General features: G+C 33.8%; 1 protein-coding gene and 1 long non-coding RNA gene across 2 annotated transcripts; one reads left to right on the forward strand and one right to left on the reverse strand.

Moving 5' to 3' along the window:
* Positions 1 to 869: 869 nt before the first annotated feature.
* LOC145052216 (uncharacterized) lies at positions 870 to 3,014 on the reverse strand. Its single transcript, XM_079000013.1, has 4 exons — positions 2,097 to 3,014; positions 1,761 to 1,941; positions 1,266 to 1,681; positions 870 to 1,049 (listed from the first exon to the last, which is right to left on the reverse strand). Exons 1-4 carry the CDS (start codon positions 3,012 to 3,014, stop codon positions 870 to 872), a joined length of 1,695 nt encoding a protein of 564 aa, XP_078856139.1.
* Positions 3,015 to 10,472: 7,458 nt separating this feature from the next.
* Positions 10,473 to 11,609, forward strand: LOC145067706 (uncharacterized). Its single transcript, XR_013688872.1, has 2 exons — positions 10,473 to 10,868; positions 11,190 to 11,609. It is a non-coding gene; the product is annotated as an uncharacterized LOC145067706 (long non-coding RNA).
* The last annotated feature ends 8,020 nt before the right edge of the window (positions 11,610 to 19,629 follow it).

Here is a 19,629-nt window from a genome sequence, read left to right on the forward strand (position 1 = left end):
AATTGCAAAACGATTTCTGCGAGTGTACAAGATGGCGATTTGTAGATGTGGAATGGAAACAACGAAGTTGACCTCATGGACGGATCGTAACCCAAGAAGGCAATTTTTGAATTGTTCAAGATGTGGCTTCGTAAGGTGGTTTGACCCTCCGATGTGTGCAAGGGCATTGGTGGTGATTCCAGGTTTGATAAGATCAATGAATCGATTGGAAGAGAGGGTTGCGATTGCAAGTGCAGAACTGTGGAACTACCGGCTGATGTTGTTCTGTTCATGGATGTTTTTTTTTTGGTTTTATTTTAACCAGTAAGGATTTGGATGGTAACAGGATGGGGGTTTTTGGTTTCGTTTGTACGCATCTAACTAGTTTAGGGGGTTTTGGATTGTGATGGAATGGGTATTTTTGGTTTAATTTTTTGTATGAAGTGTAACACATTAAGTTAATGGAAATGATGATTATCTATTTTGTTATAAATCAGTGGTGTTGATGTGCATTTTCGTATGATACATTGTTATAACTACATCTTGCAAATGGTTAGGAATGGTATTTCAAATCTACATTGTTATACATGCATTTTTTGAGAAAGGTTTGGAGAGGGTAATACATAAGAAAAATGTTGATAAAATCATTACAAGTCTGTGTTTAACCCATACAAACATGAGACTTACTTTCAACATACTTACTGATGGAAGGCCTTAACCCATACAAACATTACAAAAGACCTAATTACCATAATTTAAACAACTAAACCACAATTTAAGTTTCAAAAGACCTAACTACCCAAACATCCAACTAACTACTTAACAAAATTTCCTAAATTACCCTTTCCCTTTCCTTGTGTCTTCCCCTTTGCCTGTGTATTCCCTTTTCCCTATGTCTTCCCCTTTGATCCAGCTTCACCAATGCCTCCCGGCCCTTTACATGTTTTGGAATTGTGCCCCTTGTTACGACACTTTGAACAAGTGACTGTAAGAAATTTCCTGCTCAATTTAGTTGTTTGGCTATTGGGCTCATCAAAACCTCTCCTTCTCTTCTTTTTTGGCCTCCCAACCTACACATATGCATTTATTATATTTAAAACATTAACATACATGGTGGGATTAAAAGTACATATCTAGCCTAGTTGACATAACAACCTGTGTGTGATGTTTTGGTGGAGTTAAAGTGAATGGACAATCACTTTTTGGCCACATTGAACGACCATTTATTGGATCAATTTTGTTCAGATACATGGCCTCCATGTTGATAACTTATAGCAAGGATGGACCCAATCCTCAACATCAGGGGCATATTCTCCATTTTCAATTTTGTTCCATATAGCAGAAACAGCATGCCTACATGGAAAACCTGTAATCTCCCAGAACCTACAAGTGCAACTTCTTTCATTTAGGTTCACCACATACTGATCCTGCCATGTGCTTGCAACTTGGTACTTTCCTGCCCTATTATACTTAGCTACATACATTGCTGCTTGGGTCTTAATCTCCTCTAAAATTATAGTTGCAGTAGTACTTAGTTCCCCTTGACACTTATCTATTTCCTTTTGCACAACACACAATCTCTTCATGAGATACTCTCTAATAAACTCTAAGCAGGTGATGATTGGTTTATCCCTACCTTCCTCTATCTTAGCATTGAATACCTCACAAAGATTATTCAACAAACAATCAGTGTGTGCCCTACCTGTGAAAAGCATATTCAAAAAGAGAAATTACAAATTTTATATTAAAACATAAAACTCAACAACTTCTAAATGAAATACCACTGAAGTGAGATTTAGACCATGTCTCTGCATGAATCTTACACAACCAAGCATGAGCTTCATCATTCATTTTCTTCAACTCATCCATTGCATATTTAAAGTGATTTAATGTTGTTGCTCTACCATATTCCCAAACCAAGTCACTCAACTCTTTTACTTTCCATTGTTTCTTCAAATTCTCCTAAATATGCCTCAAACAAAACCTATGTTCTGCATTGGGGAATACCTTTGCAACTGCTGGTATTATCCCCATAACAAATGCAAATACAGTCAGTTTCATTTATAAAAATAGAAAGTAAGCTACACTATCATGAGAAATAATTAGGTAAAACATACCTTTTGTCTATCACAAATGAAGGTAAATTTTGAATTTGCTCCCAAATCCAGGTCTTCTCCTAACAGTTCCTTGAACCAGGTCCAAGAACTAGTTGTCTTAGCCTCTACCACTGCATATGCTACAGGGTATATTCCATTATTTGAGTCTAGACTCACAACAGTTAGTACCTGCCCAGGATATGGGCCTTTCAAGAATGTACCATCAACTCCCAGGAAATCCCTTAACCCAGCTTTGAATCCCAACTTCAATGCACCTAAACATACATATATTCTTCTAAAAGTTCTTGTAGTAGTCGACAAGCATGGTTCAGGATACACATCTATCCTAACAGTTGAACCAGGATTAGTGTTTAGCAGTTCCAAAGCATAATCCCTCAGATACCCATATTGAAGTTGGTAGTCCCCACTAATCACACGTTCAGCCATTTGCTTTGCCCTACCAACCTTTTGAACTGACATACCAAGCTCCAGCTTCTTACACAGCTCCTCGTGTAAAGCTTTGATTGGAATTTTAGGGTTACTCTGAATTTGTGGAACAATTAAGTTTGCTAAATATTTGGAAGTACAAGCTTTAACTGATCTTGTCTGCAAATATTTATGGACATCATGTACTCTTTTCACCAACCAATCCTTATTCTCATATGGCCTCGAGATTTGGACTGCCCAAGGACATTTTCCTTTTTTACTAATCACATTTTTGCCCTTGCACTTTACCTTACTTCTAGTTGATGGCCCACCACATTCAACTTTTTCAGTAGATTGTCCCTTGCACTTTACCTTACTTCTAGTTGATGGCCCACCACATTGAACTGTTTCACTAGATTGGCCCACAACACCTCCACATTTGAACCTTATCCTGATTTTATCATTTTTTGCTAAGTATAGGGACCTCCTTGTATTTACAGCATGTGCATGCATGTAGTCCACAACTTCCTTCTTTGTTTTGAAACACTGTCCCACCCTATATGGTTTTAAATGGATCTCCCCATGTGAGCATGGAGTTGACCTACTCAACTCCTTAAGCATTTTGTCCTTTCATCTTCATAAAATCCTGCATACTGATAATCATCACTTTGAATAACTTCCAACTCTTCATCAACTATGTCATTACCTATAATTTCGGTTTGCTTGTTTAAAATTCCATGTTCATCTACATCCACGACAATTTGGAATTCACTCATGTCTACATCCACATCAAATTACAAGTTAGACTCATGTACAATGTAGTCACTATCATCAGAATCATCTCCACTAAAATCAAAATCATCTTCATTCTGACTATAGAAAGCATCTCCACTGTCATTACTTACCATGCCCTCTAGAATTTCCATTTCTACTTGATTGTCTTCACCGTTTGGTACACTGTACTCAACATCAAAGTCAGCATAAGTTGAATAATCATCTGTAAATGCATCAAATTCATCGATTCTTACACTTTGTTGTCCATCAATATCTTCACAAATTGGTTCCTCTGCAAGATTGCCTAAATTACCCTTACACACTTCTTCTATGTGGCCCATGATCAATCCTTCATTCCCATCAATGACATTACTTCGTTGGCTAACTTGAGACATAACACATGGAACAATAGTCTTTAAATGATCCTGACTTTCATCCATATCTATTACCTGTGACTGGTCAACAACATGGTTGGCAGGGTGGTCTAACTCAAGCTTTTTACTACACGATCCTACTTCTCTTCTACAAGGTTTTTTTCTATTAAGTTCCGATGACACACTCTCAGGTTCCAGTTCCTCAATAACAACTTTGGAAGGAGACTTAAAATAACTAGCTACCCTAGTCTGACCAATTTCAATATAGACCTTTACAAGTCTGTGCTTAGGGACATAGGAAACCAATTTAAGAACATTTTGGTCATTACCTAAAGGCAATAACCTGTAGTCTAAGGGAAATTCAGGGATACATAAATGGTAGTAAAGAGTTTGTTCACCTTTGTACCCTAATTCTCGAACCATGTCATCGAGTTCATGGACTGAAAATAAATTAGTGTCAACGTCATCTACGTATGATACAGTACCATCGACGTATTTCCTTCCAGGTGACTTGGTGAAGACACCACTATAATGTATCTTCAACGTGAAATAGTTATCATATCCCTCTGCAAACACAAAAATAGAAAGGGTAAAGAAGATGATTTATCTTCACGAATACATTCAAGGAAAACAAAAACTTAAGTTTTTTTTTTTATGAAAAATCGTACCGTATCTCGATTTCAAGTCCTTCAAGCACGCATTTTTTCACGCAAACACCATATTGACAGAACCATTGCCCTTTGGTGCTGTGTAAACCCTAAACCCCAATTCCGTTTCTTGGATGAGAGTGATCTGGTGAAGACGAAGTCACTGTACTCTTGGGAAATGAAGAGTGTTTGGGAGTTGACATGAAGAAGACAGTGGCATAATCATTTCCCTCAATAAAGAAGAAGGGCACAGGTGAAAAGACCGATTTACCCTTATATTATTTTAATGAAATAAGGGTTAGCGGTGGGTTTCTAACGGTATGAGGGATAAGGACCATCTGTCAAAAGTTTTGAAAGCATATATGAGATTTTTAAACCACAGGGACTAAACTTCAGAATCTGGGAAAACACAGGGACCATTTATGATGTTTTTTCTTAATACAGTATTAATCATTCCTTAAATAGTTTCTATTGAGATAAAACTTCTTCAAAGCGTTAAAATTTCATTAGGTTCTACTGCTTCAATCATTGTGTATGCAGAGATTAATCGCTAGACGTCATCTAATCGGTCGAGTAACGCCTAGGGATTAATCGAACATTAATCGGGTCCTAGTCGGGATGTTTACAACATTGCCTATTAGTGACAAAGTGAAGAGAAAATAAGGTGGCGATATGGTGACAGCAATAAGATGGCAAGCAAAAAGTGAAAATGTAATGAAAAGGTACACTCTTCAACCTTAATAGTTGGACTCGAAGACTATGTTGTAAGTATCATTAACTCAAATTTTCCCTTTGTTTTAAGTTTATTAATCATAAAAAAATGTATGGGGATTCAAAATTCCACTAAAATTAATAGGTTGTCCTGTAATATTATGTTATTTTACTGCTTTCATAATTTTTTTTAACTTTGTCATCATTTAAATGTTAAAAAATGACCATTATGTTTATGTCCATAGGGTTTCTTTTGTCGGAGGAAACTATAGTTTTTTGTAGAATCGATGGAATTAATGCAAGAAGTTGAAATGAAGGCATTTTATCAACTTCAATTTTTTTTTTCAATTTACATTTTTTGTTCAATTTTCATACAAATGGAACCGAATCGATCATCTTCTAAGCTGAAATAATATTGATCATCTTTTAAAAGTCATAAATTATGACTTTTAAAACCATAACTTTTACTTCTTGCCAAAAAATCATTTTAAAAAGACTTTTATAATTGACAACCAACTTTTCAAACTTTTAGTTTTTTGATCATCTAACTGAAATATCTTTCTTTATCTACCCCCTACCCCCCCCCCCCCCCTTCTTTTTTTTCTATATCAGCTAAATGCAATAAATAGCAACATATTTTTATTTACTTTTATTTTATTGTATCCTACTTTTCTTTATTTATATCAAAACCTTTTATTTTAATTTTTATTAAAACTTTCTACTTTGAAAGTACAATGTTATAACTGGGTAACAATAACTTGAAAGAACAATGCTATAATTGCCATGCTAAGAAACACGATGTGGCAGCCATATTTAAAATTTGTGCTCTTTGCCAAACAAAAGAGATATATGGTTGTAAACTTGTAATCACCAAGAACTCCTCAAAAAAAATAATAAATAAATCCAAATTCCCATCAAACGCAAAACACAAGTGAATTCTACATGGTTTCCTTGTATTTCATTTTGAAAATTGATTAGTTTTTTTTTACCATTACTTCATAATTAATGATTTGGTTTTGTATTCTTATTTGTTCGTTATTTATGACAGTTGAAAACTAGATGAATGCATGCATTCTTGATGTGATCTCCGGAGATGATACTTTATGGATTTGGAAGCCTTCTTACTATTGATATGGTTGTGCAGGTTAATCACTTCTTGATGTTTATTGATTCTCTTATCCTCTAATCCATCATGTTGCATCCTCTTTTCTTGCTTACGCCTTACCCTGACGGAAATTTTTCTTTTTTCTTTTATTAAACTTGGTGTTTTCTTTTGATTTTCATAGGTTGATTAAGTTTTGACTATTGTTATTTGATTTATGCATTTTTGAAAAATAGAATAAAATTAATGCATGTATAATACTCTCCAGACATGTGAAGATGGAGTAGTTTTCCTTTAATGATTGTGGGATCTTGATCCTGGATTCAAACACATGTAGAGAGAGTGGTTTTTGCGCAATGATATTGTTATATGATGGGTCCGATTTTAAAGATTAATGTGTATTGTTTCCTGAAAAACCACATTATAATTTGGTTTGAGGATCTAAACTATAGGTTATATTGGAAAATGATTTATCTAGGGAGCTAGAAAAGCAAAATTGTTTTGATTAGATATGGCCGGATATAAATTTAGAGGGTGTTTGACTAAACTTATTAAAACAACTTATTAACTTATTAGTGTTTCCACACTACTATAAATTAAAAAAATGTTTGGATGAAAATAACTTATTCTATTGGGAAACCTCTAATAAGTTATTTTTTCATAAGTTATGTAACACTTACTTATTAGCTTATAAGCTAATAAGTTATAAAGTAATAAGCAATAATTATTTTTTTGCCAAACACCCCCTTAATTGAGAAAGTTTGTATTATTCTAACAAATTGACGATATGATCATTCCAAATAGTTCATGTTTTACTTTTGTGCGTCAAAATAAATGTATGTTTGTTAGTAACATTCCATGAGATTAAGTATGAATATTAAAAAAGAAAAGAAAAATATATAATTATTTGTCGTTTCAAAAAAAATCATCTCTTCTTTCTATTATGAAATTACACAAACTACAAATTAAAATCAAAACCTAAACACTCATCCACCAAACCCAACCCACAAACAAATCATACATATTTATCATTTTCTTTACATCTTTTTATTTCTTTTCTATATTACACAAATACAAAAACTATAATAATAGAATCAAACCCCAACACCCATCCACAAAGACGGATTAAAAAAGAAAAAGATGTTACTATGCAAACTTCGTCACTCACATAAATTGACACCCTTTAGACACATTTATTTAAAATTCAAACATCTTTTAACATTAAAATCTATTTAACCCCTTATAAATTATTTTAGTCAAAGTAACTTTTTTATATGATATCTAACATTTAAATTATTATACATTTTTTTATTTCTTTTATTTTTTTAGGTTTATTACAGATTAATTAGATGATAATTTTTTTAAATCATGTAATCTAAATATTTTAAAATCATATTATTATTATTATTATTATTATTATTATTATTATTATTATTTGCTTTTCACTTATCTTATTTATATGGTAGAAATAATAAAGTTTTGCAAAATCATTATAGTTTTTTTTTTCAAAATAAAAATTATTTAGTTTATTGTATTTACACCAAAAAGTTTATAGGTTTTATTGGCTAAAAAGGAAATAATATGCAATATGGAAGGAAACATAACTCGGTCACAAGGTTTGCAGTAGGAAAAGAGTGAGTGAAAGGTTTCCCCATCGTGGAAGACCGTGGGTGGTGAGGGAGTCTATTCCTCACTCTCTCTCCTCGTGTGATTAGTCATTTTTTTTTCAATTTTTTTAATATTTATCAAAATTATATACTTATTAAAAAATTATAAAAAAATATCAAAATTTATGGTTTTTAATTTCCTACAAAATAAGTATAATATTTGTATGAAATATATATATTAAAAAAATGAAAGATTTTTCTCATATACACCTTGTGTTTTGGTGAGAAGAAATTCAAGTAAGGGAAAGGCTGACATGACACACAAAAAGTGAGGGATCTTTCTCGCACACACCCTCAGGTCTTAGGCTAAAAAAAGTGATAACACTTTTAGCATGTTGTCACATAGGATTTTTAAGTTTTTTCATGACACATAAGCTTAGCATGTCTAGCACAAAAAAAGTAGGGAGTGGAAGTGTGACAATTTAATAGGTTTAATTGTGGAGAAAAAAATTAAAATATATAAGAACAAATCAACCAATCACAACACACTTTCATGCTTTCTTTCTCCTCTCTCCTCTCTACCTTAAGTGGTGTAACACCTTTAGCACTTTCCTTAACACCTCCCTTGACACTTCCACTCCTTTTAACCTTAGCATTCTACTGTTGACATTTTTTATAAGCTTAAAAAACAAAAATCATAATTATCAGTATATCTGAAATTAAAAAGAAAACTGTAAGTATCAATATATGAAATTAAAAAGAAAATCGTGAATAACTCAAAATTAGGAAGAAAAACCCATTCATACTTTTGTTTTCCATTTATTAATATTGTTGGTATACACATCATGTTTGTATTTGTCATTTTTCATTATTAAAAAATATAAAATATATACGTGTTTATTAATATTTATAAATTATCGTTACTTGATTAGTAGGATGTTTTTAGTAAAATGTAAATATAAAAGTAATGTTAATCATTTTATATATATATATATATATATATATATATATATATATATATATATATATATATATATATATATATATATATATATATATATATTAAAGCGCATGGATGTAACATTAGAACTTTAGGTTTTTGACATCATTCTATGGGGTTTCATAATTTTGGTCCCTTCAATATTTTAACCATGCAATCTCCACCCAAAAGTATATCCAATTGTGCAGTCTTCACCCAGAAGTATATCCATTTGTCAAATTGATCCCTGGCTTTTGTAACATTATTCTATTTCAATACTTTTTTTCGCGTTATTACAAATTTGTACATTCCTCGGTCAATGAATAGTAAACCCTACTATACACTTTTAGAGTTAGTCTTCGCTATTACATGTTTTTGAAAACTTTGAAACTGTCGCTTTTTGGCCAATTTTATTTTTAGAAAACACTAAATTATTTCTAACTCATGCAACGCATGGGCTCTTTCCTAGTTATAAATTAAATGTAAACAAATAATATCTTGAAAAAAAATTAAAAGTAATAAATAATTATTATGTAATCATTATTTAAAAGATATTAAAAATCATTTAATTATTAAAAGAAATGATTAGTTGTTTATTTAGCCAAATGAAATGTTATCTTATTTAGCCGACCCCTAAATATTTATCTTTTATTGTTATCTTATTCTTTTCCTTTTCGATATATATTGTAATGAAAAAAGCATAGGATTCTTGTCCAGTATCCATGCGACAAATAATTAGCATTTTTATAAGGAACCTTCTTAAATCTTATAAAATTGTCATTCTTTATTATATTTAGGACGTACTATACTTGTGATTTTTGTTACTAACTAGAATTATCAGGGTCGTGATTTTCTATTTGTGTAGTCAGCCTCTTTTCTCATCCGTTCGTAAGAAACATTTATTTTAATTCCTCACCGATTGTTTTTTTATTGACGTCCTTTAATTTTAACTTTCAGTTTCACTTGTATAAACTATAAAAATGATTGGTGTGTAAGAAAGTTAAACCATGTTAGAATAAAAAAATCATAAAACAAAAAATAAATTAGTTTAGAAAAAAGAAAGTGTGCGAATATTATAAAACTAAAAGAATAAAGTGGTAGAAGAAGAAATAAAAAAAAAAAAGGCAAAAAGCGAGAAGACAGTGCATGAAGATCCAAGAAATACGCAAAGAACCACGCTTGCAACTCTGACCCTTATTCCCTCGTCACTCGTCACTTATCCCTATTTTAAAACCGTTTTCGTGACTCCCTCAAAACCACTGCACCAAACTTCCTTCTACATTTTATGTTTTTTTCTTTTATTGTTATTAATTTATTTGATTTTTTAGTATATATGTAACAGAAAAGATATCAAATACTATATCAACATTCTATTTGATTTGGTTGGATCAAAATTTAATAATTTTATTATTTAAGATTATTATGATTTCTAGAGAAAATAAAAACTCTTTTCTTTCTATGATAACTTTCGAGTTCATATTTATCTTAGTCAATGATAATTACTATTAAAAATAACAAAAAATCAAATTCGTTCGTAAGTTTACATTTTTTTTTTTGACTAAACTGTACAAATGGTCCCTGTGGTTTGTTCAAAATTGCCACTTTGGTCCAAAAAAGTTTGGACTAGCACTAGAGGTCCAAACTTTTCATTTTATTGCAGGTTTGGTTTGTTTCAAAATTGGAAGAGGATAAAATGACTTTTTTGCCCTTGTTATTTGTTTTTTATTTTCTTTTTATTTATTGCACTAGTTTTTAACTGAAAAATAGAAAAAAAATTAATTAAAAATAAAAAACAAATACATCTCTCTCTCTCTCTCTGTGATACATCATCTTCTTCAAAACCCACCATCAGGTCCTCACCATTGTTCTTCCTTCCAGCCACCACAAATCAACCAACAAAAAATACAACCCAACACCAGGTATGTTATTGTCCTCATATCCCTTTATTCTTCTTCTTTCTCTTCTCCCTTTCTGTTTCTCTCTTAATTTAAAAAAACCCAGATTTGGGGACACTCCAAACCTCTGTTATGTCGATGATGAGGCAACGATGGCACACCCATTCTTTCTCACCGGAGAAGATGAACAAAAACCAAACCAGATCCTAGCCTCAAGGTCGTTGTAAAATAACGATGATCAATCAGCGATGGTTACAAACGATGCCATACAAATCCAAGTAACATATTTCTCTCTCTCTCTCTCTCTCTATATATATATATATATATATATATATATATATATATATATATATATATATATATATATATATATATATATATATCATGCCCATTGCCTTCTTCCCATAGAATATCAAACACACACATTCTCTTTGAGAATTAAACACACACACACACACACTATCGTTTGCATTTATTTCCAGAAGTAATTTTAGGGCTTTTAGCCCTAGAAATTAGATACAAGTTCACTTACTATCCTTTTCATTTATTTCAGATGTTCAATTGTTCATAATAATCGATTTTGGTGTTGATTGTGTTAGATTGCAGAGGAGGTGATTGGATATCAGTGCTTCACTGGAAACCTCTTTTTGGATTCAATCGGTTTTTTGTGAGTTTTATTTATGTTTGGGTTCTGCTCTAATGTGAATCGCTATATCAGACTGTATAATGTAAAGGTGAAGAACAATAATTATAGATTTAGGGCTTCTCCTTTGAACTCGAAAATCAGGAATAAAAAGATGAAATCAAAGAAATCTTGATGCCTGTAACTTCAATAAACTCAGAAGCAGATAAAGGACCGATACCGATGAAGAGATCTGATCAGCCGTTTGTGTTTGTGTGTGTGTGTGAGAAAGAGAGAGAGAGAGAGAGAGAGAGAGAGAGAGAGAGAGTTTTTGCATTTTTATTTTCTATTTTATTTCTGTTATAAAAAAATATAGAAGGAAAATTTTCTTTTTTTATTTTTCTTTTAATCAGAAAAATCTTTAAATAATAAAAAAACCGAAAAAGAAAAAGGTAAGGGCAAATTCGTCTTTATGAAAAAGTTTATAGCAAATAGGACCAAACTCGCAACAAAATGAAAAATTTGGACCTCTAGTGCTAGTCCAAACATTTTTGGACCAAAGTGGCAATTTTCGACAAACCACAGGGACCATTTGTGCAGTTTAGTCTTTTTTTTTTACTTTTCTTACTATACATCATATTAAAATTTAGACAAAACTATAAAAATGGTCCTTGTGCTATGCATTTTTCATAAGTTTTGGTCCAAATCTCGATTTTTTTGATTTCGTGGTCTTTTTAAGCTAGTTTCGTTGTGAATTTGATATTTCGGTAAACTAAAATGACTTTAATACCTTATGTATTTATTTTCTATTTTTCTTTCATGTTTTTAAATCTAATATTTATTTATTTATTTAAATAATAAAAAAACAACTCTCTCTCTCTCTCTCTCTCTCTCTCTCTCTCTCAGGATGAATAAACACAAGAACATGAATATGATATGGGTTGAATTATACAAAAAAATGTGTGCTTGAGCAAAGAACATGAAACCATCAACCACAAATCCAATCTAAAAAATGATCTGTTGTTGAGTTTTTCATTGTGGATTTAGTCTTGGATCTAGTCGATTTTCCAGATCTCAATAACACTCATAATTTCCTGATTTCAAAGACAGGAACAACTTGTTTTTTCGAATCTGATGAACTACCCTCATCATCTTCTGCTTTAATTTTGAACCCGTAAACCATTCACAAACTACCCCTTCTAGTCTTACTTTGAATTAATTGAACATCTTCTTCATCATACGAACCCCAGATAACACACATCTGCAATCATAAGATTAATCTCTTGAATTCGTTACTAGTGAAAATTTTGGTAATTTATAGATAATTGCATTACTAATTTGATCTTTTCCCCTTGTTCATTGAGTAGGGTTCACCAACAATCACTCGATATGCATGTACATAACTTTGATCTCCGGGAGTGGCAGCAGTGGTGGTGATGAACCAAGTATAGACCGAAACTGCAACATGCCAACACCGGGTGGTAGAGCACCATCGCAGCCACTTTAGAGAATGACAGCTAGATGATTTTGACCCATGTTTTTTATTTTTCTTGTAAACTTCATATTACGTTTTCTTCAAAATCTTGTTCTTATTCCGGAGAGGATGAAGGCTATGCAAGAACTCATCCCAAATGTCAACAAGGTAAGGGAATTTGACAGTTACCCCAACCTCGATCTAACAATTTCAGCAACAAAGTCAAGAAGCAAGCACTAGAGAAGAAATAAAGAACCACAAGTCAAGAATCATGAAGAAATAACAAAATCAATAGCCAAAAGTTCAATAACTGAGTAACAAACAGAGGTATGAGTAAAGAAGTCGTCGACTAGCAAGATAAGGTATGTTTGAGAAAAGGAAGATGAGAGATAGGGGGAGGGAGGAGGATAGGTCCTCTTTTGCTTTTTAATTAATAAAATATAAAAATAAGTATTAATATATATATATATATATATATATATATATATATATATATAAAGGCATTTTAGTCTTTTCAATTTTCAGAGGAACCAAATACCTAAGGAAACTAGCTCAAATGGACCACCAATCCAAAAAAGTTAGGGTTTAGACCAAAACCCTGAAAAAATACATACCACAAGGACCATTTTTGCAATTTTTCTAAAAATTAAAAGATAAATAGATAACTTGAAAATGAAATTTTACCTAAAAGATAATTTATACATTTTTTTGTAAAACTTCACATAAAGCAAATTACTGTAAATTGTGTACCATACCCTTTCTCATGGGCAACCCTGATTGAAGCCCCCCTCTAGGTTTGAACTTGGGTCACCTACCGATGTTTATCAAGCCTTATCTAGTTGAGCCATCAGGTGATGGTTATATACATACATACATACATATATGATCTGAATCATGTAGGAACCCTAAATTTTCATGAGAGCCACAAGGAAAATTATTGGCCGATCGTTTCCTTAAAGACATAAATGTTATTGTGGTAACTTCGAAGAAGTCTCAGTTACTGTTTTATTTCTTGCATTTGCTCAAACCTTTACATGTGATCACCTCCTTGTTGCCTTCATCTTCATCACCACACTTGCGATTCATTTTCCTATATTTGATTGAACCCATAGCCAATCATCTAGTCATCTAATCTAGTAATTAGTTGTTGTGATTGTATAATTTTCACTTATTCATCCCATGGATTTTCTAAAGCATCACAAATGGGTATCAATACATTCAAGTTTGATGATGTCAAATGGTGGTCATTTGTAAATAGTAATACCTCTAAATATTATAGTTTGGTAGACCAATAATAGAAAGAGGATAAAGTTGTGACTTAAGGGAGTCAACCATTAAGCCAAAAGTCAACGTTTTAAAAGGAAAATACATTACTACGACATTTAGTAAATTCACAACAAGGTTCACAATTTTATGATCCTTAAGGGTCAAGTTGGGTCAAATGATCAAGTAAAGGGCTCTACATCAAGTTTAGGAGGTTGAGCTACTTTTTAAGCTTATGGGGATGGATTCTATTAATCTGATAGTAATTTTGTTTAATTATAAGTAGTGGGTAATTATTATCTTTTGGGTTTAGGTTATTCTAGATTATATAAAGGTGAAAGTCAACCAATTGCTAGTTTTTTGGTTGTATGGATGATTTCATGAATACATTACCTTTGTTTGTTAGTACTAATGTATGGATTGTAATTGTTTGATTATTGATTAGAATTAATCTGGAATTAGTTTGGGATTAATTGGAATTAATTAAAGGTGCTGGGGTGAATTGTAATTGTTTAATAGTGTAATACAATGAACAATTCTAGAATGGTCTATCATGTGGACGGTTTTGGAGTGTTATGGAAGGGTCTAGAAGCCTCCTGGTTACTGATATGGTAAAGATTTGAATATGATAAAATCTGATTATTTTATTATTCAAATCAAGGCTTATCTTAGATATTAACCAACTAGAAATAGGACCCTTTGACATGCAAGTTTCGTTCATATGCCTTTAAGGAAGATGTTATCCGATTTTCATCTTGTATCCTCTATCTAAGTTGATTTCAAGTGTTCTAGGGTTTGGGTGTGAACCATAAGAGACATCCATACTATTGGATGTTAGCTTTCCATGGAGCATTTGAGATTCTAGAGTTAGTATTTTTTAAGTATACAAAAATGTATGTATTCTCCTTCTATTTTCGATTTTAGTAAGTTAATGTTGTTTCATAAAGTAGGTTGATATAATACTGAAAAACTAAAAATGCCATAGAGTTCTAGGTTTCATGTGCCCATAAGAGCTTATGAGTAAAATCCGTTGTGCAAATCTTTTTATTGTAACCTAGAAAACCCATCAATAAACACTAAAACCCAATAGAACCCTAAAAGACCACTATATAAACCCTAAAACTATTTAATAGATAAATAAAGAAGAAAACCTAGCTACCATATAACATGAATTCGTATCATTTTGAAGTCGTCGGTTAAAGCTTTAAGATCGTTATTGATCACGATCCAAACCTTTGACAACTTCATAATCGTCTCTTTGGTTTGAGGTTCGTCCACAATGTGACCATGATTGTTGGGCTCCACATTGGCACATCACCATTTACTGAGGGGTTGATCGAGTGTGGTTAATTTGTATAGAGAAGCAACAGATGGATAAGACAATGTGAGTAACTGTTGAAGTGACAGATGGTTAATCGTCTCTCTGGTTTGAGGTTCGTCCACAATGTGACCATGATTGTTGGGCTCCACATTGACAAATCACCATTTACTGAGGGGTTGATCGAATGTGGTTAATTTGTATAGAGAAGTGACATGTGAATAAGACAATGTGAGTAACCGATGAAGAAGACTTTTTAATGTTTTTGTAACACCCAAAGTTTTGAAGGCCAAGAAAAGAAAGAAAACCCTAACTTTAAGGGGAGACTCGGCGAGTCCAAGGAGGAACTCGGCGAGCCCGAGCGGGATCCGGGTCGAGGAGTAAGTGACCGACTCGGCGAGTCAGCCAAGGGGACTCAGCGAGTCTGGTCTGTGCGAGGAAAACCCTAAATTTGGGACTTGGAGCCTATTTAAACGTCTCATTCTCTCCCCTAGGGTTCCTTTACTGCCTCTTTCACCCAGAACATCGAACCCTAAGCCCCATTGTTGCCCATTCAAGTTTCCAAGCCATTTTTGAGTGATTTGAAGGAAGAAGAAAGAGGGGAATCATTGAAGCTTCAAGGATTGGCCATAGATCTGAAGATTGGGGAAACTTTCTGAGTTATTGAAGGTATTAAGTCGTTTCCCTCCTTTAGATTTATTATGGTTGTGAGTTTTGGGGGCTTTTAGCCATGATTAGCTACCCCTTTTGAGTTAGAAGCCAGATCTGAAGTTGCTACTTCGGATCTAAGCATATTATGGTCTTGAGAAGCATTAAGTATCTACCCTTGAGTTGATTATGGAGCCTCTTTGCCTTAAACCCTAGTTTATGGTGTATTTTGCCTAGATCTCCTTCTCTACACATAAAGTTTGCAACTTTACGTGAGGAATAGGCTTGGGAAGGGTAGATCTACAGTTTGGAGTCCATGCATGACTCAAAAGTCCTCTGCATGTATGGAGATCTGAATGGACTCGGCGAGTAGCATGAAGATTTGGATGAACTCGACGAGTGGGATGAACAACTCGTCGAGTCAGATGAAGTTGGGCAGGAACTCGGCGAGTTGGATGAACAACTCGGCGAGTCTGTTAAAGGTTGTCTTGGATTCGGCGAGCCTGTTCTTGGACTCGGCGAGTCAGGTCGCGAAACCCCAAACCCTTCGAGTTAAGACTCGAATCAGTGAGTCGAATGGAGACTCGGTGAGTTGGACAGGTCAGCACTCGGAAATCGGTAGACTCGGCGAGACATGGACTGACTCGACGAGTCGAGTCGCGAATAGAAGGACTCTGAACATATGAACTCAGCGAGTCAATAGGGTGACTCGGCGAGTAGGGTTGACCTAGAAGGTTGACTTTGACCAGGACTTTGACTTTGACCAGAGTTGACTTGGTTGTCTTTCGGGGGTCAGTTAGACTTAGTGTTGCATTGATATTGGTAGCTCGGGGAGCGAGTGGAGCAGGAGTTCAGATGTCACACCCCCGAACCAGACGGCGGAAACGTCCGGGGGCTGTCGTGACTCAATTGAATACCATCACAATGAATATACATGAAACATAACATCATACAATACCAAGCATTGGAATATTACAACTGGTAGCGTTTACATTCAGTACATAGTTTCAAAATATTACATTCCCAAAAGTAAATTGTTCGATATTAATTAAACAACAGCAAAACGTCATAGTGTACAATTCTTCCTTCACTTTATCTGTTACCTGAGAATACAAGTATTTTGAAAAACGTCAACATATGAAATGTTGGTGAGTTCATAAGTAATGTTTGAAATCCAATGTTTTGTATCGTTTTGAAAACCACCAGAAAATCCGATATTTTCTGAAAATTGTATAGTATAAAAGGTGTGAAGATCCGAAAGTATGCTTGTTTGTTTCTATAAATGTAAGAGTACGATTTGTAAAAACTCGGTATGTAATTCGTAGGTGTAATAATTGAAAATCCTAGGAAAACCCGACGTTTTCCCATTACTTTGCATTAAATAATTTTATGTTTCGTTATTTCGTTACGACATGTGTATTCGTTGAGCTCCGGGGACGTTGGATTAATTGTGGATTGTGAATTGTTGTAAACGTACATTAATGAAAATGACCAGTTGACAACCGTACAAACGATTCCCTTAGGCGTCGCTCCCACTATTCACTTAACCCAACCACCCGGACTCATGTAGCCCCACGACCGAGGGGAAAAAGTGAGTGCGAAGCCCCAGGTAATTCCCTACGTCGTTCAAGGCTATAGTGAATGCGAAGGGCCCTTAGCCCAACTCACATTGGTGAATTCTCGACTTTGCTAGCAGTACCGAAGGACCCTTGGGGACCAGCAGCACGTTGCCATTGAAAGTCCTTTTACGCTGTGTTGGATCATGTAAGACCCAACAACTCGTAAGGTTGATGTCTTCGGGCCTAAAGATCAGGTCATTGGGCTAGCTAGGCCCAACAAACAAGATTTTACACTTTTGGGCCCAAAGATGGTGTATCGACGTCTGTGCACTCTCACGTGTGTATTGAATTCCCAAATTTTCCGTGTATGAATCGAGTTGTCGTCGTGTTAGTAGTTTCGGATTTGTTATTGATTCGAGACCGAATCAATTCGTTTGATAACGATTTTTGGTGTTGTTGTGTATTGTAATTCGTCGTTAGTCGCAGTGTCAATATTTGATCACAACGGATGTATTGAATTAACATTGAAATTTTTCTGTTTACAGCCCCTCTTTATTTTGTAAACTTAATTTTTCAACCCTTTGAATAAATTAATTTCCGGTTTAGTCCTTAAACCATTTTTCTTGGCATTCTAACACCAAAACTTATTGAAATTGATATTTTTCAGCACATTTTTAGTTGAAAACAGTTTTAGTCCCTCAAAATACAGTTTTCTCGGCTGTAACCTCTCTTTTTCGCAATTTTTACACTTTTGGCCCAAATTGGAAATTTTTTGCAACTTTGGTCCTTTTTAATTATGAAAAGCATTTTTAACCTTTGAAAAGGACTTGGAACACTAGTAGTCCACTGTTTTACGGAAAAACACAGTTTCAGCCCCTCAAATTGGAAAATTTCGCATATTGGGCCCTATTGGGCCGAAAAGTTCATTTTTAGCCCATTAAGTTTAGAAATTTACATTTTAAACATTCTAAAGTGTATATTTCTGGAAAAATTCCTTTATGAAACTGTTTTGACACTTCTTAACCTCCAGAATTTGTATTTTGACATTTTGGGCCCTTAAACTTCATATTCTTAGCATTTTAAGTCTAAAAATATGATTTTTAGCCCAAGATGTTCATCTAAACCAACTTGGTTATTTTTCTAGTAATGACTTATGTATAATGATATGTTTTAGCACTTGTTTCATGCATCATAACACAAATCTCGATTTTTAGGTCCTTTTGACTAGTTTCAACACCATAAACACACAAAAGTATGTAAATAAACATAGAAATCATACAAGGCATACACATAATGATAGATCTACACATTTGCTTGTATTCCCCCCCCCCCCCCACAAAACTTACAAAAACCGAAAATAAGGGGGTATGAAGCTCACCTTAGGGTGTGGTTTCGGTTTTGGAGGAGAAATGGAAGAAAGTTTGGTGATTTTCGGCCGTAGCACCCCTTGATGAAGATCTCGGCCTTGAGGTGTTTCTAAGATACAAGATCATGATTTCTCATGAGTTAAGAAGAGATTTTTGATAGATCAAGGAACCTAGATCATAGAATTTAGTATAACCTTACCTTGGAGGGTGATTTTTGGTGAAAAATCTCCTTGGAATGCCTTTAAATCTCGAAAATTTTAGGAGAGGGAGGGAGGAATGCTCTTCAAGACTTAGAGAGGTTTGGAATGAATTTTTTTTGATGAGTGTAGGAGGGTGTTCGGCCGAGAATGAGAGAGGGGAAGAAGAAGAGACGGTTGAGTTGACATACATAGATGTATGTTGGTCCATGCATGGAAGTATGGTGGACATAAATGAGGTGGCATGAAGAAGTCAACTCCTTTCTTCTTGGGCTTGTCTTGGGCCGAATTTTGGAAAGAAAAAGAGAGTATTGGGCTTTAATGCCCCTAAGCCCAATATTAGAGTTAGGTTGGATGATTTTTGGGCCAAATAAAAATATAATATGATTTTTACACTTTGTTGGGCTAGTTTGAGTTAATTATGATTCATAATATTTAATTTATTTCATTCTAGGCCCAATATGGCCCAAAATGTTGAAATAAATAAACGTGGGTCCAATTAGAGCCCATTTAAAGGTTCTAATTCCGTGATAGTCAAATTGGAAGCTTATTGGCCCATTGAGTCCAATAAGGAAATCCTAGTCCAAAATG

The sequence above is a fragment of the Lactuca serriola genome, chromosome 1 (genome assembly GCF_051521515.1).
Source record: "Lactuca serriola cultivar US96UC23 chromosome 1, Lser_US96UC23_V15, whole genome shotgun sequence".
Classification (NCBI taxonomy): domain Eukaryota; kingdom Viridiplantae; phylum Streptophyta; class Magnoliopsida; order Asterales; family Asteraceae; genus Lactuca; species Lactuca serriola.

Excerpts from the sequence above, each read along its gene's own strand:
- LOC145052216 (XM_079000013.1), bottom strand. The coding sequence starts at position 3,014 with ATGCATGCACATGCTGTAAATACAAGGAGGTCCCTATACTTAGCAAAA. Across the intron at positions 1,942-2,096 it reads TCATTTGTGATAGACAAAAG|GAGAATTTGAAGAAACAATG; the intron begins GTATGTTTTACC and ends AGGCATATTTAG. Across the intron at positions 1,682-1,760 it reads GTCTAAATCTCACTTCAGTG|GTAGGGCACACACTGATTGT; the intron begins GTATTTCATTTA and ends TGCTTTTCACAG.